The sequence below is a fragment of the Rhinoderma darwinii genome, chromosome 1 (assembly GCF_050947455.1).
Source record: "Rhinoderma darwinii isolate aRhiDar2 chromosome 1, aRhiDar2.hap1, whole genome shotgun sequence".
NCBI lineage: Eukaryota > Metazoa > Chordata > Amphibia > Anura > Rhinodermatidae > Rhinoderma > Rhinoderma darwinii.
Genome location: NC_134687.1, coordinates 222,925,068 through 222,948,560, shown reverse-complemented (window position 1 = coordinate 222,948,560; position 23,493 = coordinate 222,925,068). Strand labels below are relative to the sequence as shown.

The following is a 23,493-nucleotide window of genomic DNA, read 5'->3' as shown; positions in this document are numbered from 1 at the left end:
ATTTATTTCCAATACATAGTCAGACGTGGCTTCCCCAGCGATAACATCTGATCTCTGCGGTCCACTGAAGCAAGATTAACAGTCGCCGGCTTCTATTTGTCTTCATGAGACAACCACTTTAAATTAAGTTATACATCAATATTTCAGCAGGTTGTCCATACTGAACAGTTTACAACATTTAAGTCATACCTACTTTACAGCAATGTGGATATGTCATCATTTCACTGAAATCTAGGAAAGGAAGGTGCCACCCGCAACCTGTGTCAAGTACGTGTCAGGTCTACCAGCATTAACTTCTCAATAACAATGTCATAAGGGGGTTGGAAGAAAGGCAGAGGGAGTATACAGGTAATGTTACTTACTTTGGAATGAGCTGGCTAGGAATCGAGCAGGATTTAATTAAAAGAAAATGTCTTTTAAAATCCATATAGAGACAAGTATATGATTTAATGGAACAATGTGGAGTAAATATGATGTAATCTATAGTAAAGTGTATATTCAATACTTCTTACAAGTCTTTTGCTGTATGGATTTTCTGAAATGTTATTAATCCGGTAAATAAATGTTTCTCATTTAATGGTTTCAGGGAATACGCTTTGATCCAGAAATTCCTCAGACGTTACGGTTGGAGTTTGCAAAAGCAAACACAAAAATGGCCAAAAGCAAACTCGTCGGAACCCCAAATCCCAGCACACCTCAGCTAAACAATATACCTCAGTTTATCTCCAGGGATCAATGTAAGTATTGGGTTTCTCTATCGTATTTATAGCCAAATAGATGTTTGTTTTTGATCCAGACATAAGTTATTTCATCAGACAGTGTCACCTTTCTTTAACTTGGATCAGATACAACATACATTCATATTATAGTTTATTTTAGAGAGAAAGTCCATGTATAGAAATCTCATAACCAATAACCTAGCTTAGGTCCTGTGTTGGGATTTCAGAATAGAATCCTGTCTGCCATATTCCTGTGAAATTATTAAAATGCAGAGGATTTTGTGTTCCCATGTTTCCATATTGTCCAGCAAGTGAGGCCAGTTTGCTTACGCGGGGTCGGTGCAGGCAGCAGAGGGCCCCTGTGGAAGAACAGTATATTGGCCCCTTGTATGTCCGCTCACAAGTCTGGTGATTTCATGACTTGTAGTTAATAATTATTCCATCCTTGCTGTAATAAAAGTCAATAATCTATGAAATCAATCTGGACAAGCAGAGCTACAGTGTAAATCATGGAGGAGGATATGTGACAAATACAGACATTGCAATTGTGTTTATTTTTTTTATCAATGCACACAATCTTTATGAGAAGTTCCGTATATGCCTATTAATATTTCAAATAGCTATTCATATGCATTTAGAAAATGGTTACTCCATAAGGAAAAGAATACAATAATTCCTTCCACTGTTTAAATTGGTGGTTCCCGTCTGAAGATATGGCAACTACCTATGTTTTCTTTGGACTGTCCATGTAGTACTAGGATTTAGTAACATACGTACAACTGTGATGCTGCCGTTCATCAGTTTTTCTCTTTTGCATGCAGCTTGAACTATAATGCAAGTAAGTAATGAACTGTCAGACTGTATTTCACTGCATACAAAAAACGAGCATGCTTGAGAAAGGTCCTGTTGGACTGAAATGTCGCATTGGGTAAATAAAAAGTTCCTTTTTTGGATGTGCTGCCTCGCTTCTCGTTTTTTGTATATTCCCATCGACCTTGGACCCGGTCCTGTCTTGAGGCGTGCACTCCTGCAATTTTTCCAGTGCTGTGATACCTTTCTTTTTATATTGTATTTCACTGCATGACATACATAATTATTAGCAACATTTTGTTAGAAAAAAAACCATATTAGACCTCATGTATTAAAACTGTGGCCTTTTGGTCCATGGCAGCCAATCAGAACTCAGCTTTCATTTCTTAAACAGCTCTGAAAAAATGAAAGCTGCACTGTGATTGGTTGCTCTGAGCAACAAGGCCACCTTACAGTTGTGATAAATTAGGCCAATGTGAGATATAGTTTTATAATAATTCTATAATTAATTTTATCAGAGTATGACAACATAATTCTAATATGTTGAATTCCACCCCCTGGTACTTGGAGTGGAAGTTGTACCTTACTTGTAGAAACCCCAGAAACCGAGCTTCATGGCGTATCTCTACTGTTTAATAATTATCGAGCAAGTCAGCCTAGTTTTCAGGAACCTCTAAAAATTGTGGTTTCTTCAAGAAACAGCGCCACTTATGTCCATGGGCTGTGTCTGGTATTGCAGCTCACTCACATTGACTTGAATGTGGCTAGGCTGCAATACTTGATGCGGTCTGTGGACAAGAGAGGTGCAATTTCTTGAAGGAAGCAGCCATGTTTTTCTAATCTCATACATACCAGTTTTTGAGGTTACGACACATTATTATATTGGCCTTATTTTGGCTCCACAATAGATTTTGTAGACTCTGGAATATTCTGTAATTCTTTTTTGGGATAAAATGAATGCAGTTGTATCATCAATCACATGTCTAATTGTTATGTCATAACTAATTTTTTATGAGCGGATGCATTTTAAGTTAAAACATGACTCTGGGTGTAGTGTTACTAATAGTGACTGTAGTCTTTTTACTAACTATGTAATAATGAATCCCTGGAGAACAGTGGGGCACATTATTGGCCTTTACTGTATTAGTATGCTCAAGCTAAACATATTCATAATTAGTTGTATACATGATGGTCTCCATCTAATCGGAACCCATACTTTAATTTATTTAAACTCCACTCTCATAATTTTAATTTCTGTGACACCAATAATAAAAGATTTCCATATATGCAAAAATAATGATCATTGTTTTAATTTTAAGAATTACTTTTTATTAATTAACCAAACTTCGGTATTTGTTCTGGCTCCTTATGGATGGGACGTCTGGGCAATATAGATATGATCACACCTATTAGTGATTTGTTACCTGCTAAACGATGAAAGGATGACAAAGATACTGATGTGAAAACCGTTATCACCAGTAAACTTTTTCCATCCATTGTCCCTTTAACTTTCACGAAAAGGAAAATCTCAGCTGTTCTACTATTGGAGCATTGAAACATGAATGGAAAAATCATTGTCCATTATTTCAGTCCTTTATATCCATCCTACTGACTTCAATGTTACGATAATAGTTGGGATGAAGAATCTGACAACAGACACCATTTGCACTTGACTGGAAATCATTACTTGCAACTTGTTTCCAATTTTAATTTATTTTTTTCGCAAACGAGACCGAAAGAAAGGGATGGGGAAAAATTATAGGTCTGAACAGGCCCTAGACCAGCTGGACAGGAGAAGTAATAATACAGCAAGATAAAGTTTCCAACTTGGTCAATGATTGTTTCTGTGCCATTAGAAAGAGGGGGCGGCCCCCTCAGTCAGCCAATCAGCCTACCCGCGACACGATCGTCAGGTGACGAAGGTTGTCATGGCAGCCCAGGGGCCTACTGAAGGCCCTAGGTCTGCCATCTTTGTGCCACATGCAGGGCTTAATGGGAGCTGGTAAAAAACACAATATACTGCTATTCATAAGTATTACATTGTATTGTGCAAGCGATCTAATGGTCGCTTGTACAAGTGCCCTAGGGGAACTAAAAAAAGGGAAAAAAAAGAGTTAAATAAAGTTGTTTTTTTAATGTACAAAAATAATGTTAATAAAACACCCTTCACATAATTGGAATCACCGTGTCCATAAAAGTCCGAACTATTACAATCTAAGATTATTTAATACGTCACTGAACAATTTGTTTTTTCTTTGCAAAAGTAGTAAAGAATAAAAAACTAAAAATGTTGTATCGCCATAATGGTATTGACCCACAGAATAAAATTAACGTCTTTTTTACTGCCCACTGAGTGCCGTTTAAACTAAACAAATAAAAAAAACAATGGAGGAATCAGTTCTTTTTCCCACTCCACATCACAAAGAATTTGTTTCCCAGTACATTGTATGGTACAATTAATGGTGCCTGGAAAAGCTTCAACCTATACCCCAAAACAGAACCCCTCGCATGGCTATATTGACAGAAAAATATTAAAACTGTGGCTTTTAGAATGCAACTAAAATTAAAAACGGCTGCACAAGTGAACACAAAATACAGCTTTTACTTGATCATTCTATTTATTGAGAAGGAACAGTCAAAACCTATGTCACCTATGTGAAAAGTAATTGCCCCCCCTAAACCTAATAACTGGTTGTGCCACCCTTGGCAGTAACAGCTACAATCAAGCGTTTGCTATAACTTGCGGTTAGTGTTTTACATCACTGTGGAGGAATTATAGCCCACTCCCCTTTGCAGAATTGTTTTAATTTGACTATATTGGAGGGTCTTGCCACAGAATCTCAAATAGATTTAAGTCAGGACTTCGACTCCAAATCCTTAATTTTGTTTCCTATGAGCCATTCAGAGGTGGACTTGCTTGTGTGCTTCAAGTCACTTTCCTACTTCATAACACAACTGTGTTTGAGCTTTTGGTCAAAAACTGACGGGCGGACATTCTCCTTCAGGATTTTCTGATAGACAGCAGAATTCTTGGTTCCATCAATTACGACAAGTTGTCCAGGTCCTGCAGAAGCGAAGCAGCCCCAGACCATCACACTACATCCACCATGTTTGACTGTTGATAATATGTTCTTATGGTGAAATGTGGTGTTAACTTTTCGTCAGGTGTAACAAGACCCACATCTTCCAAATCCCACCTTTGACTCATCAGTCCACAGAATTTTATTCCAAAAGTCTTGGGGATCTTCTAGTGTTTTTTGGCAAAGGCGAGACGAGATTTTGTGTTCTTTTTAGTTAGCAGTGGTTTGCGCCTTGAAACTCTCCAATGGATGCCATTTTTGCCCTCTGACTTTGTTATAGTGGAATTGTGTTCATTGACCTTAACTGCTGAAAGTGAGGCCTACAGTTCTTTAGGTGGTTATATGGGTTCTTTTGTGAACTCCTGGTGAAATTTTAATAGGCCAACCAGTCCTGGAAAGGTTCACTACTGTTCCAAGTTTTTTCCACTTGTGGATAATGGCTCACACTGTGGTTCACTGGAATCCCAGAGCCTTAACAATGGCTTTGTAACCCTATCCAGACAGGTAGATTTCAATGACTTTTTTCGCATTTGAATTTGAATCTTTTTAGAACGTGGCATCATGTGCTGCTTTTTCAGACCTTCTAGCCTGCTGCACATTGCAGGCTCTATTTAAAGAGGCTCTGTCACCACATTATAAGTGGCCTATATTGTACATGATGTGATCGGCGCTGTAATGTAGATTACAGCAGAGTTTTTTTATTTAGAAAAACGATCATTTTTGACGGAGTTATGACCTATATTAGCTTTATGCTAATGAGTTTCTCAATGGACAACTTGGCGTGTTTTACTTTTTGGCCAAGTGGGCGTTGTACAGAGGAGTGTATGATGCTGACCAATAGGCGTCATACACTTCTCTCCATTCATTTACACAGCACATGGCGATATAGCTATATTGCTATGTGCAGCCACATAAACACACTATAACGTTACTGTAGTGTCCTATACAACTGGGCATGTTTTACTTTTTGACCAAATGGGTGTTGTGGAGAGAAGTGTATGACGCTGACCAATCAGTGACCAATCAGCGTCATACACTTCTCCCCATTCATTTACACAGCACATAGCGATATAGCTATATCGCTATGTGCAGCCACATAAACACACATTAACGTTACTGCAGTGTCCTGACAGTGAATATACATTACCTCCAGCCGGGACGTGGTGTTTATTCAGAATCCTGACACTTCGCTAACACAATCCCGACACTACAGTACAGCAAGCGTAATCTCGCAAGATTACGCTGTAAACTGTCATTTCAAACGAGATTGCTGTGCTGTAGTGTCGGGATTGTGTTAGCGAAGTGTCAGGATTCTGAATAAACATCACGTCCCGGCTGGAGGTAATGTATATTCACTGTCAGGACACTGCAGTAACGTTAATGTGTGTTTATGTGGCTGCACATAGCGATATATCAATATCGCTATGTGCTGTGTAAATGAATGGGGAGAAGTGTATGACGCTGATTGGTCACTGATTGGTCAGCGTCATACACTTCTCTCCACAACGCCCATTTGGTGAAAAAGTAAAACATGCCCAGTTGTCCATTAAGAAACTCATTAGCATAAAGCTAATATAGGTCATAACTCCGTCAAAAATGATTGTTTTTCTAAATAAAAAACACTGCTGTAATCTACATTACAGCACCGATCACATCATGTACAATATAGGCCACTTATAATTTGGTGACAGCCTCTTTAAGTGAGGTTTAGATTCAACAGGTCTGGCAGTAATCATGCCTGGGTGTGGCTAGTAAAATTAATCCCAATTGTCAATAAAATTTGGTTAAGGGGTTGATTTAGTAGTTATAGGGGCAATTACTTTTTCACATTAAAAAATATCATTTTTTGTTGACTTGAGTTATCTTTGTCTAATATTATTAAACATTTTTAATGATCTGAAACATTAAAATGTGACAAATATGCAAAAATAGAAGAAATTAGGAAGGGGCAAATGTTTGCACAACCCTGTAGCATGCTATGTCATAAAAGTGAGAAATTCAAATATTCTTGGTTTGTTTATGACAATCCTCCATTTACCTCTGCTTGCTGCATGCAATAACTATAATAATGTGCTAAAGCAAACAAACAAGCAGATAAAATCTCACGATCTAACGCAGCAAGTCAGTCTCTGCACAAGCACTTGTAAAATGCCTTCAGTTCATCATCGAAAAGATAGGCAAGTAGTAAGTTCAAAATATAAGCAATTTACAGTTGCTGCCTTCTATTTGTAAGTATGAAAGATTTCTAGGAGACAAAGCCATGACAGCTGGTGAGGACACATCCCCCATGCTACCCTGTGATAATTAGGAAATGTGATCCTATTTTATAATCTCTGTGAGCTTGACGAGAATTTGTTGGCTAGCCAATTATGAGCTACATGTCCAGCGTTAAAGGGGTTGTCCGAGAAAAAATGTGTTAATGCTTGTAATTTATTAATCTAAATACATTTGTAATGTACTTACATTTTCCAAAGTGGCCCCGTTTCCAGATCCTGCCATGGGGTACTTGACGGGTGACGTCACTCTCTGGCCGCTGTGTTGATCTTCAATTCTTTTCCGGGTATACGACATGTCACTTGTGATGTGCCGTGTATGGGCTGTTCTGTTGTAATGCGCATGCGCGGCCCCGGCTGTTATCTCGAGAACAGCAGGGACCGCGCATGCGCGTTACGAGCTGTACAGCACCCGTCAAGTTCCACACGGCAGGATCTGGAAACGGGGCAATGTAAGTATATTACAAATGTATTTATATTTATAAATTACAAGCATTAACACATAGTTATTTTATCTCGGAAAAGCCCTTTAAGGATTCACAGTGGAAGACTATTTTATGGGAGAAAGGTGCAATAACTCATATTTAATCTATATTATAAATAAAATTAAAAATTGTGTCAATAAATTGCTGACACATAATAACAATCAAATGGGGTAATTTATTACTTTATTGAGTAAGCAATGTATGTAATACACAAGTTGTCTAGTTACAACTATAGTCCATATAAAGAGTTATTCCAGTCATGACATAGAAAAGCATGTTTATATGATTTTAAAGTAAATGCATGTGTCTTCGCTATTTTCATATGTTATTTTCTCTACCTAATGCATACTTCATTGTTAAATCTAGGAGAGGAGTCTCTTGCTAGAGGGGTAATTAACCTCCTCCATCTGCTACATCACTCATTTCTTAGGGCACATGTGTTCACTGCAGGCATGCTTTTTGAGCTTGTGAATTTGTAATTTTTATCTCTGCCGGTTTTTCTTTTTTTTTGTTTCTTTTCCTCAGTAGTTTCTACTGTTAAATAACTAACTGAAATTATGTCAAATACAGTTGCAAGCTTTTGGGACTGCTTAGGACTCTTTATCAGACATAGATTAAAGCCGCCCATACACCTACAAAAGCTGTTGGCCGAATTCTCAAGCTGATGAAAATCCTTCCAACACCCCAATACACATGCATACTCAGCTTGGCTCGGAATCTCTTTTAAATGGGGGGGGGGATAAGCAGCTGCCAGACTCCACTGGCGGCGGCTTATCTCCCCGGGAATAAAGGATCGGGTATGTTGCTTGATTCTTGATTCATCAACATCTGCCATTGGGGAAGTGTCGGGATAACTCCATACACATTACTCAGCTGATCCCACTGAAATCAATGGGTTTACCCAACATTCAACTATTGTGTATGTGCACCCTAACACAAATTCTTATGGGTCACATATTTATACACAAAAGGACAAAGAACTAGTGTGGTAAAAGACAAGTGATGTAAAGCAGAATCCTCAATATGAGTAGGGGAGTAAACAGCTTTAGCAGTAAATAGTTGAAGCAGTTCATTGATAACGAGTGTGAAAGTTTTATCGTCCTCTGATTGAGATCTGGTCCATGGTTGTGACGCCCCCACAAGCTCTAAGGGGCACATTCCTTAAGTGATGTAGAAAGACATAAATCCATGCAACACATTTATTCCTGCTCTGAAAGTGTCAAAGGTTGTCATGAGTTTGTACTGCCAGACTCTCCTGTCTCTCTGAGATCTAAAACTTTCTTTTAATATCAATATATTTATATCTGTGACGCTGTGATTGGGGCTATAACAATGTTTTGCCACTAGTAGATCTGTCCTTTTATTGTATGACAATGAAAGTTCATTCTTGTTGGGCTGAGCCCATTCCATATGCTTTGTGTGTCAGCGGTATATTACAGCTGACACCCTGCTCTAAAAGCCGGGATCGGAGATAACTCTGATCCTGGCCATTTAACCACTTAGATGCTGTGGTCAACAGCAATCGCGACATCTAAACTGTTGGGCACACTCTGTCATCACAGCAGCCCTCCCTCGACGCGATAGCGGGGTGTCGATGGGTAATCATTGCAGCTGGGGGACTAATGAAGGATCTGAGGTCTGCCCTCCTATCAAGGGCATAATAGGAGGGCATAATAGGAAACCCATACTTAATAGGAGTATCATACACTGCAATATATTAATATTGTTTAAATCCCTAAGGGGACTAAAAAAAATTTAAAAAAATAAATTTAATAAAGCTTTGACAATATATAAAAAAAATGTCTAAAGTTAAAAAAAGAATGTAAAAAAACAAAAGTTCCATCGCCGCATCTGTAAAAGTTTGAACTATCAAAATATAACGTTTCTTATCCCACACAGTGAACGCCGTAACAAATAAAAAATACTGTACTAAAAAGTGATTAAAAAGTAGTATGTACTCCAAAAATTGTGCCAATAAAAACTGCGGCTCAACCCGCAAAAAATAGGTCCTTTCACAGCTCAATCGACGGAAAAATAAAAACAATATGCGTTTTAGAATATGGCAACACAACAATTTTTTTTAACAAATTGTTTTTATTTTGTGTAAATAGTAAAACATAAAAAAACTATATCAATTTGGTATCGCCGTAATCGTATTGCTACCCAGAAAAGAGTTAATATGTCATTTTTAGCGCATGATGAAAGGCATGAAAACGAAACCCCAAAAACAAGGGAAGAGTTATTCCTTCTTTTGTATTTCATCCCACAAAATAATTTAAAAAAAATTCTCAGTATATTATATGGTACATTTAAAGGCATCATTAGAAAATACAACTTGGCCACCAAAAAACAAGCCCTAATACAACTATGTTGACAGAAAAAATAAAAAAGTTATGGCTCTTGGAGTGCGGGGAGGGAAAAACTAAAACGAAAATTTAAAATAGGCTTAGTGCTCAAAGGGTTGAGTAGACCACGTTTGGTGTAGAGCAGTTGAAGGTGCTTGGAGTCCTGATGTGTGTTGGGAATCTCTATCTCGTTCATGGTCATTATGTATGAACTGGTTTTACATATTTCCTCGTTGCAGGGAAATGTACCTGTGGGTGTTGGAGAAAATGGTGACAATGATAATTCTTAGTTTAGGGGACTGCCTATAACACAGAGGTGGGGGGGTCTGCAAATATTGATTTTAAAACGTTCATCTTTCTCTAATATCGGATGTAGTTTCCGCACAGCACACCTCAGCATCTCAAGATGTGGATTGTAGGTAACTACCAAGGATACCTAATTGTATTCTTGCTTTATATTTTTGGTTCTGACAATTATATTATCAATCATTCTTGGTAGCCAGCCTTGATTCAAAAATGTTTTCTTAAGGCAACCAATATGTTATTTGTATCTAATAGCTTGACTGTAGACAATGTAGCTTTTTATGTGTTTGGAAAGGAAAGTGTCCAATCTGATGTATGTTGGGCAGACTATTAGCTTCTAGTACAGCAATGTATTTGTTATATTGTTCTGTATCTTGATAATGGTGTCCAGAAACTAGAGAGATCGGTAGTACTCTGCTTTACTTATGTTACAACTCCATTGGGAGTTGTAATGGCTTTCTTAGGTTGTTGCCATCTATGAACATCCTGTCTTTATACCCAGAGAGACAATAGCGTGTTTACCAAAAAAAGGGCAGAGTTTATAAGTCCAATGGATGGAAAGGAAACAAGTCCTCATCAGCAGTTATCTGGTGAGTATTTATTTTTGGGAGGAAATTTTCTTTATCACCTTCCCGACTTAGGCCTTATTCACACGACAGTGAAAAACTTCTGTGTGACGGCTTTTTAATGGACGCCACATGGCCGTTTTCAGAACAATGATGTTCTATGGGTGTATTCACACGGCCGTTTTTTTAACGGCCCATGCATAATGGGCGTAAAAAATAGGACATGTCCAATTTTTGGCCGTTTTCACGGCCTGACGGACCCCATAGAAGTCAATGGATTTGTTTTTAACGGCTGTCAATACATGTAACAACCGTTAAAAATGGATCTGTGACATGGTGATTGGCAAGGGAACTACTAGTTCCCTTGCTGGCTATCGGCGGCTCGATGACACTCGCCGATGCAGCGCCGACCTCTTCAGGTGTGGTCTCTCGTCTTCACGGGTTCTGCGAAGGCAACGCGATGACGTCATCGCGCCAGCTCCGCAGATCCCGTGAAGTCAAGAGACCACGTGTGAAGACGCTCTGCATCGGTGAGTATGTAGGGCATTCATGTCGCGCTGTGTGGCATCATCTACATCGGGGCTGTGTGGCATCATATACAGAGTGGCTGTGTGGCATATACAGGGAGGCTGTATGACATATACAGGGAGGCTGTGTGGCATATACAGGGAGGTGTGTGGCATATACAGGGAGACTGTGTGGCATATACAGGAGGCTGTGTGGCATATACAGGGAGGCTGTGTGGCATATACAGGAGGTGTGTGGCATCATATACAGGGAGGTGTGTGGCATCATATACAGGGAGATGTGTGGCATCATATACAGGGAGGTGTGTGGCATCATATACAGGGAGGTGTGTGGCATCATATACAGGGAGGTGTGTGGCATCATATACAGGGAGGTGTGTGGCATCATATACAGGGTGGTGTGTGGCATCATATACAGGGTGGTGTGTGGCATCATATACAGGGAGGTGTGCGGCATCATATACAGGGAGGTGTGTGGCATCTTATACAGGAGGTGTGTGGCATCATATACAGGGAGGTGTGTGGCATCATATAAAGGGGGGTATGTGGCATCATATACAAGGGGATGTATGGCATATACAGTAGGTGTGTGGCATCATATACAGGAGGTGTGTGGCATCATATACAGGGAGGCTGTGTGGCATCCTATACAGGGAGGTGTGTGGCATCCTATACAGGGAGGCTGTATGGCATCATATACAGGAGGTGTGTGGCATCATATACAGGAGGTGTGTGGCATCATATACAGGAGGCTGTAAATAGTGTCTAGGTGAACATGTGACTTTCCTTTGGGTGTTTTCAGGGGGCTAGGACAAAAAAAGCCTGACCAATGAAATTCATCAGTTGTTTTTTAACGGCCATGAAAAACTGATGCAAAACGGATGTCAAACGGCCATTAAAAACGGACAGATGGACTGGAAATGGATGAAAATTTAGAGACACACTGATGCAAAATGGCCATGAAAAAGTGAAAGTTGATCAGTTTTTAATGGGCATTTTTTTTCACTGTCGTGTGAATATAGCCTCAGGCCTTATTCACACGACAGAGAAAAACGGCCATGTGATGGCCGTCCTTTTAACGGCTTTCACATGGCCGTTTTCAGAACAATGATATTCTATGGGTGCATTCACACGGCCGTTTTTTTAACAGCCCGTGAATAATGGCCGTCAAAAAATAGGACATGTCCTATTTTTGGCCGTTTTAACGGCCTGACGGCCTCCATAGAAGTCAATGGATCCGTATTTAACGGCTGTCAATACATGTAACAACCGTTAAAAACGGATCTGTTACATGGGGATTGGCAAGGGAACTACTAGTTCCCTTGCTGGCTATTGTTGGCATACTCACGTTTGCGGCACTTCTTCAGGTGTGGTCACTCGTCTGTGGTCACTTGGGTTTGAAGGCGCCTCGATGACGTCATAAGCCCGTCGCGCTGCCTTGCCAGATCCCGTGCAGACGAGTGACCACAAGTGAAGAAGAGGAGAGACGGCGCTGCTCTCGTGAGTATGTTGCATGATCTATAGGCATTTATAAACATATGTCTCAACAGGAAAATGGTTATAAGGGCTAGGTCACCAGCATGTGCGGATTTAGACCTCCCTTTGTCAGAATAGAAACTCCAAAATAATTATGAAAAACACTAGGAACAGAAGGAGTCATGCACTATTGTAATAAAGTTTGCCAATGGCATAGAAAAATACGTTTTATTTGGACAATACAAAATACATAGAGTTAAAAAAGACTACAAATCTGAAGACTGTACACCTCCCAAGTGGTGAAGATGAACCTAAAGGAACCACTCCTTATGTTGGCAGTTACAGGAAGAAAAAGTATATCTGACAGATGATAAAATACCAGCTAGGACTAGGGCAGAAAAGTAGCACTAGGCATAAGAGCCAAGGTATGTGAATTTAAGTAAATTACATCGTACATACAGCCAGAGTCACAGAGCTATTGAAGGTAAACATTGTGAGTGGATTTCAATTCATCTACAGGGAGGCGTGTGGCATCATCTACAGGGGGCGTGTGGCATCATCTACAGGGAGGCTGTAAATAGTGTCTAGGTGAACATGTGACCTTCCTTTGGTTGTTTTCAGGGGGTTGGGACAAAAAAGCCTGACCAATGAAATTCATCAGTTTTTTTAACGGGCATGAAAAACTGATGCAAAATGGATGTCAAACGGCCATTAAAAACGGACAGATGGACTTGAAATGGATGAAAATTTAGAGACAAACTGATGCAAAATGGCCATGAAAAACTGACAGTTGATCAGTTTTAAATGGACATTTTTTTTCACTGTGGTGTGAATAAGGCCTTAGGCCCCATGCACACGACCGTAAAAAACCTCCGTTTTTGCAGACCGCAATTGCGGCCCGCAAAAATAGAACCGTTCACTTTCATTGAACGCGGACACCTTTCCGTAGCGCTACGGATGGGTGTCCGTGCCGTAGAACCGTGCCGGGAATTATGGAGCATGTCCTATTTTTCGTATTTTACGGGCCGTTCTCCTATACTTTGTATGGGAGCACGGCCCGAAAATGCGGGTGGCAGTCGGCGGCCGGCCGTGCCCGCAATCGCGGGCCGTGATTGCGGGCACGGTCGTGTGCATGGGGCCTTATAATGTACTATTACATCATGGAAACTAAGCAGTTCCAGCAAATTGCTGAAATAGCTGTGCCTGTACCCTCAACTTGTGGGAGCTGGCTGTATTATATAGCCCACCCCTCGCTCTAATGGCCAATTTCGGACATAACTCTGTTCCCGAAGGTTTAACCCCTTAGATGCCGCAGTGTATTGATCTATTGAAGGAGAGGGCTTCCTTTGTTAGCCTCTCTGCCGATGTGTTGCTGTAGCAGCCAAAGGCCTAACAATGGCTCCCAGGTCTGACATCCCAATACACCTGTTATGCCCTGCTAGAAGTGTTATGCTGACAGGCAAAATACACTGCTATACTGACATATTGCAGTATATTATATGAGTGATCTAAAGAATGCACAGTCTAGTCCCCTAGTGGTACTAAAAATAAAAAAAATGTTTAAACAAGTGAAATAAAATTTTAAAATATATTAATAAAAAGAAAGGAAGAGAAAAAGTATATATAAAAAAGTACACTTAATTGCTATTGACGCATCAGTAATGGCCCAAAATATAAAATGATCATGTTATATAACCCACAAGATGAACACTGAAAAAAATGTATTGTTTTTTTCTAATATTTAGAAATTATATTATATGTACCCCTAAAATGGTGACATTAAAAAATACAACTCGTCCCGCAAAAAACAAGCCCTCATACGGCTATGTTGTCGGAAAAATAAAAATGTTATGGGTCTTGGGACGCGGCGATACAAAATCGATTAAAAAAAAAAAAAATCTTATAGTGCAAATGTAGTGAAGCATGAAAAAAAAACTATAACTTTGGTTTCACCGTAATTGTACTGACCTGCAGTGTCATTTATACCGCATTATAAGTGCCGTAAAAACAAAAACGAAATAAAAAATGGCGGCATTGCTTTCCCCCACAAGAAAAAACGAATTAAAGTTATGCAATACATTCTGAGATGACTTTGTCTCAGTTACCTTCCAGACATAGTGGTTCTCCTTCATTATATATGATCATTCTACGAACTGATCACTGTACATTTACAGGTCGCTCTTCTAACGTTTTATTTCCTTTTCATACTTTCCTTTAAGATTTTATTTTCTTCAGATAAGAGTGATCTTGTCTTTTCTCTCCTCTCAAATCTAACTAATGACTCAGCCCAAAAGCATCTGTTTAAAGTAAACTGCAAATGAACCTTAAATACACTTTGGTATGTGTAATGCTTTTAAAAGCCATGAGAGACGTAAATTGTCAAGTTAAGATGACGGTTGACTTTGACATCATTCATCTTCCTTTCCCGAGTATAATTAGGACAATACTTCTTTCTGGTACTCTCCCAGATATGTGTTTATATTCCATTTTTTAGTGTTGAAGAAAGTTTAAAGTTTTTATCTCAATACTGATAATTTCATTTTTCTATAACATGGGGGGTATTTTAAGCAAGCTTAATTCAATAAAGTCCAAGTTATTCTTACATATTCAGAATTCGATCTTGATATATTTCTCAAACATCCAGAAGCCTAGAATCACAACCAGACCTGTTTCTAATATCTACCACTTTTCCATTAGACTGAATTCAATTTAGTAGACAATTCTTTGCACTGTCCCATACTCCCACCCATAATGTCTCGTCATATCGATAAATCTCTATATTATGTGTATTAAAAAATTCTAGGGTGTAATAAAGATGTGTCTGGTTAAACTACTTTGTCTGAAGGTCATGAGACACTTTAACCTTTAAGGCCTCATTCAGACGTGCAGCATGTGCTCATGTCAGTCCATATTCCAGATGTAACAATTTACAGCACCATAGATCCCTACTGTTAAACGCAGGTACAAGGCGTCCATCTGAATGAGGCCTATGATGAATTTGTGTAACTGTGTACATTTCTGTAACCGTCACACCTCAATTGACATGAATGTTAAAGAGGCTCTGTCACCAGATTTTGCAACCCCTATCTGCTATTGCAGCAGATCGGCGCTGCAATGTAGATAACAGTAAAGTTTTTATTTTTAAAAAACGAGCATTTTTGGCCAAGTTATGACCATTTTTGTATTTATTCAAATGAGGCTTGCAAAAGTACAACTGGGCGTGTTGAAAAGTAAAAGTCCAAGTGGGCGTGTATTATGTGCGTACATCGGGGCGTTTTTACTACTTTTACTAGCTGGGCGTTCTGACGAGAAGTATCATCCACTTCTCTTCAGAACGCCCAGCTTCTGGCAGATCACGCTGTGACGTCACTTCCCCAGGTCCTGCATCGTGTCAGACGAGCGAGGACACATCGGCACCAGAGGCTACAGTTGATTCTGCAGCAGCATCGGCGTTTGCAGGTACACGAGCGAGGACACGATGCAGGACCTGGGGAAGTGACGTCACAGCGTGATCTGCCAGAAGCTGGGCGTTCTGAAGAGAAGTGGATGATACTTCTCGTCAGAACGCCCAGCTAGTAAAAGTAGTAAAAACGCCCCGATGTACGCACATAATACACGCCCAGTTGTACTTTTACTTTTCAACACGCCCAGTTGTACTTTTGCAAGCCTCATTTGAATAAATACGAAAATGGTCATAACTTGGCCAAAAATGCTCGTTTTAAAAAAAATAAAAACCTTACTGTAATCTACATTGCAGCGCCTATCTGCTGCAATAGCAGATAGGGGTTGCAAAATCTGGTGACAGAGCCTCTTTAACTAAGACAGGCAATAAAGCTTTGGAACATACATAAGGGTAAGGCCGCATGGAGCGGCCCTGACACGGTCGCAACGCAGTCAACAACCGTGCTGGCACTATGTAGGCGCAGCTGTCAAATACCGTGTTAAAGGACGAGTGTCACGGAAATTTTTTTTTTTATATCAATTTGCTTTTAGTGTTTTATTTAAAAAAAAAATATTTGTTTGTGTTTTACTTATTTTTATTTTTTCACTTTTTCTGGTCTATGGGGGCTGCCATTTTTTTTTTTCATCTCTGTATGTGTCGATTAATGACACATACAGACATGGAATACAGCACATACAGCCCCATAGTGAATGCGAACGGGGCCCGTTCCATCCACTATGCTGTACGCCGTCTGTGTGGGAATGGCGCATGCGCCGCTCCCACACAGTCCAAATTGAAGGTCTTCGGCCAAGCGACGTCCGGCGCCATTTTCTTGTGGATCGGAAGCCGCGGCCTGACAGTAAGATTACTACTTCCGGTCGCGGCTTCCGGACTTGTGCACTTGGAGCGGAGGGAGCGGACGGACCGGAGGGAGCGGCGGCGGCAGGAGCAGGTAAGTTAGGTCTGTGTATGTACGTGTTTTACTGTGTGTTTACTACTGTATGTTAACCTACTACACTGTGTGTTCGCTCAAAAAATGGCGACACAGTGTAGGAGGTTTGACCGTTCAATCCCCTCCTTTCTCCTGGCACTAGCCAGGATAAAGGAGGGGGGATTCTGTGAGCTCACTAGAGCGAGTGTGTATTCTCAAATTTTGCAGTATAAAGCAATGTGGTTGCTTTACCACATGCCAATGCTGCAATCAGTGGCGTAACTACCGCGGTAGCAGCCGTAGCGGCTGCTACGGGGCCCGGGGCTTGATGGGGCCCGTGCCGCCAGCCGACACGCCCACCCAAATGCCCGGTGGCTGCTACAGCAGTAGCGCCGCTACTGTGGGGCCCGCGCCGCCCAGCCTTACACAGGCCCTCTCATGCCTGTAGGTGTCGCTAGCACCGGAGGGGGCCCCAGTGCTAGCGGCAGCCAAATACATGTATTAGCACTGAATGGCCGGTCATTCTGCCCCGCCAATCAGCGCCATTGGAGGACGCTCGTTCAGCTCCTGCAGACATGCTCAGAAGAGAGCATGTCTGCATCGCCAGTGAACAGCGTGGGAACGGAATCATGTGAGTATGTCAAGTTTATATATTTTTTTCCTCATAAGAATGTGAATGGCATTATCTATAGTGGGGGGGTCTATCTACACGGGGGGGGGTCGTCTTTATGTGGGCTATTATATATAGGGGGGTCTATATGTGGGGCAGTAGCTACAGGGGGGTCTATATGTGGGGGTGTGGGCCACTATATACAGGGGGCTCTATATGTGGGCCATTATATACAGGGGGGGTCTATATGTGGGGCAGTAGCTACAGGGGGGTCTATATGTGGGGCAGTAGCTACAGGGGGGTCTATATGTGGGGGTGTGGGCTACTATATACAAGGGGCTCTATATGTGGGCCATTATATACAGGGGGGTCTATATGTGGGCCACTATATACAGGGGGGTCTATATGTGGGGCACTATATACAGGGAAGGGTCTATATGTGGGGCATTTTATACAGGGGAGGTCTGTATGTGGGGATGTGGGCCACTATCTACAGGGGGGTCTATATGTAGTGCACAGTCTACAGGGGTGGGCTATATGTGGGACACTATATACAGGGGGAGCTATATGTGAGACACTATCTACAGAGGTGGGCTATACGTGGAGCACTAACTATAGGGGAAGCTATATGTAGGGCAGCACGGTGGCTCAGTGGTTAGCACTATTGCCTTGCAGCTCTGGAGCCCATATGTGGGCACTATCTACAGGGGCTTCTATGTAGGTCACTATCTACAGGGGGCACGGTGTGTGTGTGTGTGTGTGTGTGTGTGTGTGTGTGTGTGTGTGTGTGTGTGTGTGTGTGTGACCGTTATATTTAGATGTGTTGAGAATTTTAACTTTGTTTATAGGTGCAGAAATGTTTTAAAAGTGAGAAGCTGAAGACATCTAAACGGACGGGAGAAATCCATCATAGATGTCTGAACCGGAGGGAGAAGAAAATAACTAGAATCTGAGACGTCACCGGTGAGTCACTTAATGTAAATGTTTATTCTGCCTCTAATCAGTATTGTAGTCACTGTATGATCTGCAGCGAGATGATGGTGGTATGATTTTTTTTGTGAAACCGCATCTCCCAGCATATCCTTACCATTGTTCCGGCCATGCTGGGAGCTGTAGTTTTACGCTGTACAAACCTATACGCAGTGGCGTAACTACCGCTATAGCAGCCGTAGCGACTTCTACGGGGCTTGCAGCATGAGGGGGCCCGTGCCACCCGCCGGCACGGCCCCATCCCATGGCCGCAGGCTCCGCTAGCAGCCGCTATGGCTGCTACAGCGCGACGCCACTGTAGGGGTTGTTCCTACAAAAGACATGCATCCCCTATCCAAAGGATAGGGGATACATGTGGGATCGCTGGGACGCCCAGCGATGAGGAGAACGGGGGACCGAAAGTCCCCCCTAAGTACTCCATGACAAACCTCGGACTTCCGGGGTCTGTGTCGGCAGCTCCATGGAAATGACTTGCGGACCGGTCGCGCTTGTGCGCATGCGCGACCAGCGCTCCTTTCATTTTTATTGAACTGCGCAGACGCCGGAAGTCCGAGGTTCGTCATGGAGAACTTCGGGTGACTTTCGGTTCCCCTGTTCTCCTTATCGCTGCCATCGATCCTGTGGATATCCTGTGGAGAGGGGATACATGTCTTTTGCAGGACACACTATAGGCCGTTTTTTTGGGGGGGGGGCTGTATGGCGTTATCTACAGGGGGGACTGTATGGCGTTATCTACAGGGGGCTGTGTATGGTGCTATCTATAGTGGGGCACTGTGTGGTGGAATCTATAGGGAGGCACTATCTACAAGGGGGGGATTGTGTGATACCCAGCAGAGGGGGGGCCCCAGTTTGCTATGGGGCTCAGTCTTTCCTAGTTACGCCCCTGGCTGCAATTTTGGGAATTGCTCCATCTAGTGACCAGCACTGGGAAATGTTATAAATTAGAATCTAATTTATAATATTTCCTGACTCGTGAAAAAATTAAAAAAATTAGAACAATGTTTAATCACTTATACACTAACTGTTTAACTAAAAAAAATAAAAAATAAAAATAACATTTTTCTAGCGACACATTACCTTTAAGTTGATCCGTTCTTTCTCTATGGGAGAGCCATAGATAGCCAAGTGCAGTGTTCGGCTTTTTCCGGCGCTGCCATAGAGCATGAATAGGGGGTAACGTGCAGAATCGTGCGCACATTAAGAGTGTATTAATTCATGGCCACACGATTTTGCAGATAAAGGGACAGTTTACCCGCATTAACGTGTGGCCACTAACAGGCTATTTGACAGCCGCACCGAACATGTTGCCAGCGTGGTTGGCCACATTGCGACCGTGTGGCCTTACCCTATTTGGTGTTGCTACAATCATAAAGACCCGGATAATAAAATAAACACGTTATTTATACTGCACTTTAGGTATTAGAATATTATACAATCGGGAAATCCACTAAGATATGTTGGGTTTAACCCCTTAGTGACCAGCCTATTTTAGGCCTTAATGACCAAGCTATTTTTTACGTTTTTCCATCGTCTTATTCAAAGAGCTATAAGTTTTTTATTTTTGCATCGACATTGCTGTATAATGTTTCGTTTTTTGCCGGACAAGTTGTATTTTTTAATAGCACCATTTTGGGGTACATAGAATTTATTGATTAACTTTTTTTGGGGGGGATAGAAAAAAAACAGCAATTGGCACACTTTTTTGCGTCCTAAATTTACGCCATTTACCGTGTGGTATAGATAACACAATAACTTTATACAGCGGGTTGTTACGATTGCAGGGATACCAAATTTATATAGATTTTGTATGCTTTACTACTTCAAAAATATTTGTTTTTGTGTCTCTATATTTCAAGAGCCATAACTTTTTTATTTTCCGCCGATGCAGTTGTATGGGGGCTTTTTTTTGTGGGACAACTTGTAGATTTTATTGGTACAATTTTTGGAGAAAATGCGATTTTTTTGATCACTTTTTATAAAAAAAAAAATTAAAGCAGGATTTACAGAAAACAGCAATTTTTGCATTGTACTTTATTTTATTTTTTATGACGTTCACCGTGCAGGTTAAATAATGTAATAACTTTATATTTGGGATCGTTATGGATGCGGCGATACCAAATATATGTAACTTTTTTACTTTTTTTGTTGTTTTAAAAATAAAGCATTTTGTAAGGTAAAAAGTGGGTTTTTCATTTTTTTTCACTTATTTTTTTTTATTAACTTTATTAACGTTTTTTATTAGTCCCACTAGGGGACTTCACAATGCGATCCTCCGATCACTTTTATAATACACTGCAATACTTTTGTAAAACGGATAGGCATCTGCTTGGCCATTCCTCTGGTACGGCCTAGCAGGCATAACTAGTGGCAGACCTGGGGGCCTTTATCAGGCCCCCCCGGCTGCCATAGAAACCACCGACACCCATCTTACTCATGCTGCCGGTGGGGTGAGAGAGGGAGCTCCCTCTCTCTCTCCAAAACCACTCAGATGCGGCGCTCGGTATTGTGGGATTAAGCTGGCGAGATCGATGCTGATATCGAACTCGCCCGTTTGAGCAGGGCTGCTCCCAGCCCTCCGCTACCGGAGGTAATTGAGAGCAGGGAGATTTAACGGCTCCCTGCTTTGTTTATTTATTCCAATGCAGCGCCATCAAAAGGCGTATGCATTGGAATAAAGCACATTTGTGGCCGCTGTGAAAAGGCCTATTGGCGGTTACTAACGGGTTAAAGTAAATACATTTGGGGTGCAATAAAATACACACCACTGTGGGGTAATAGACACTTGAGTGAACTTGATAGGTTAAAGGGTTCTCGGGAATGGAAGAAATATGGAATATGAAAGATTTATTTAAAGAAGGAGAGATAATAAAAATAAAATGACAAGTTATCTAATATGTGGTGGTTAGAATATTCTTAGTTTAAACACATACAGTAGTTATAGGGATTAATAATAAGAATGTTTTTTTGTATCACTTGATTATGTATTGATAAATTAGAAAAATGGAAAAAATGCTTAATTTAAAAAAAGAGCTAGTTCATGGATCTATGGGGGATGAAATAAAATGGGAAGAAGAAACAAGAGATATCACAAAACACAATGTGATTCGATTATAAGAGCACTTAAAGACTATGGAAACCTTTGAAGCCTTTTTTTTTTTTTACTAAAACAATGTATTATAGTGCTTAGTGCAAGTTTGTAATTTGTTTTTATTAAAAAAAATGTTTTACTTTTTCAGATACAGTTGCTTTGTATTCTGGATACATAGAAGTTATATCTTGTGCTGAAACCTGAATCCGTCAGGTCAGCAGCACTGACGGCTTTGGTGACAGCGGGTCCTGAGCGTCTCTCACACAGGATTCAAGTGTTATCGACCACATCTAAGTTAGGAACTCAGAACTCAGGTCCCGCTGACCTGATGGATTCGGGTTTTAGCGCAAATTACAGTATCCAGGATACATAGATGCTGTATCTCAAAAAGTAAAACAATGTTTTAATAAAAACAAATTACAAAGTTGAACTAAACACTATAATACATTGTTTTAGTACAAAAAAAAAAGTCTTCAAAGTTTTCCATAGCCTTCAAAGAGATGTCTTTCTATAATAACCACAAATGTAAACAATTCTGCATTATTACCAAGCTTTACTTTACCCCAGCATGGTTGAATAAGATATATTGTTCGAAAATATGTAGATGTAAAAAGTATGGCAGTGAACAGTATGGCATGTTACACATGATGTTGTCATGCTATGAGATTATGGTTTTTTTAGATCAAGGTAATCAAATTAATCCAAAAAAGTCTACAGTTGTGCAGGTGAAAAAATCCTAAATTATGTGTATAGGTCTAATGGAAAACCTTCAAGCAAAAAGAGGCACAAAATAAGCAATTGCTAAAAATGTTTATAGCATGTTAATTATAATAAAGAATTGGGTTTCCAGTTTATCCATAAGTATTTCACAATGTTAGAACTCTGTCTCTCAAGGTGTTATATACGAAGAATGGTACTACAAATTGAGAAGGAAATAAACTGAATACTGTGCTATATAGAAAACTGGAAAGGAATACGTAGATAAAGAGAAAGTGCAGGCCTAATGCACACGACCGTTTTGGTTTTGCGCTCAGCAAATTCATGGGTCCGTTGCGGTCCGTCGAACCGCAAAAAACCCTTGTTCTGCATCCCTGTGTCATCCGGACTTACGGATCCACAACATTTCACCGGTATTGGGGAATCTGCAAATCCAGACTGTGAAATGATATGTCCTGAGTTTTTGCAGTCCGGATTTGTAGCCCCCACACCAATCTGTGTAAACCACGGTCAGGTGCATGGGGCCATAGAAAAGAATGGGTAAGCAATTTATCAGCAAAAATGCAGATAAATTGCAGCCGCAAAAATACGGTCATGTGCATGAGGCCTTAGCCTGGTTGGTTTTCTGTTCTGTCTTTTTTTGTTTGTTCTCTACTCTAAGGCTGGGTTCACACGACCTATTTTCAGGCGTAAAAGAGGCGTATTATGCCTAGTTTTTCGTCTGAAAATACGGCTCTAATACGTCGGCAAACATCTGCCCATTCATTTGAATGGGTTTGCCGACGTACTGTGCCGACGACCTCTCATTTGCGCGTCGTCGTTTGACAGCTGTCAAACGACGACGCGTAAAAATACAGCCTCGTCAAAAGAAGTGCAGGACACTTCTTTGAAACGTAATCTGAGCAGCTCAAGATTACGGGCGTCAAAGACGCCTCGCAAAATGCGAGGAGGAGCTTTTACGTCTGAAATGACGCAGCTGTTTTCTCCTGAAAACAGTCTGTCTTTTCAGACGTAAAAGCCAGTTCTCGTGTGCACATACCCTAAGGGTATGTGCACACACAAACTCAAAAACTTCTGAAAATACGGAGCTGTTTTCAAGGGAAACGGCTCCTGATTTTCAGACCTTTTTTA

At 40.8% G+C, this 23,493-nt stretch overlaps 1 protein-coding gene across 2 annotated transcripts in view; it reads left to right on the top strand.

Moving 5' to 3' along the window:
* Positions 1-23,493, top strand: part of RBPMS (RNA binding protein, mRNA processing factor) — a 243,956-nt gene that overhangs the window by 162,016 nt on the left and 58,447 nt on the right. For both annotated transcript variants that reach the window (XR_012883151.1, XM_075861860.1), the window contains exon 5: positions 587-737. Coding sequence is in view for 1 of the 2 variants with exons in the window: in XM_075861860.1 (XP_075717975.1) it covers positions 587-737 (151 nt within the window). In the remaining variant the exon portion in view is untranslated. The remainder of the gene's footprint in view (positions 1-586; positions 738-23,493) is intronic.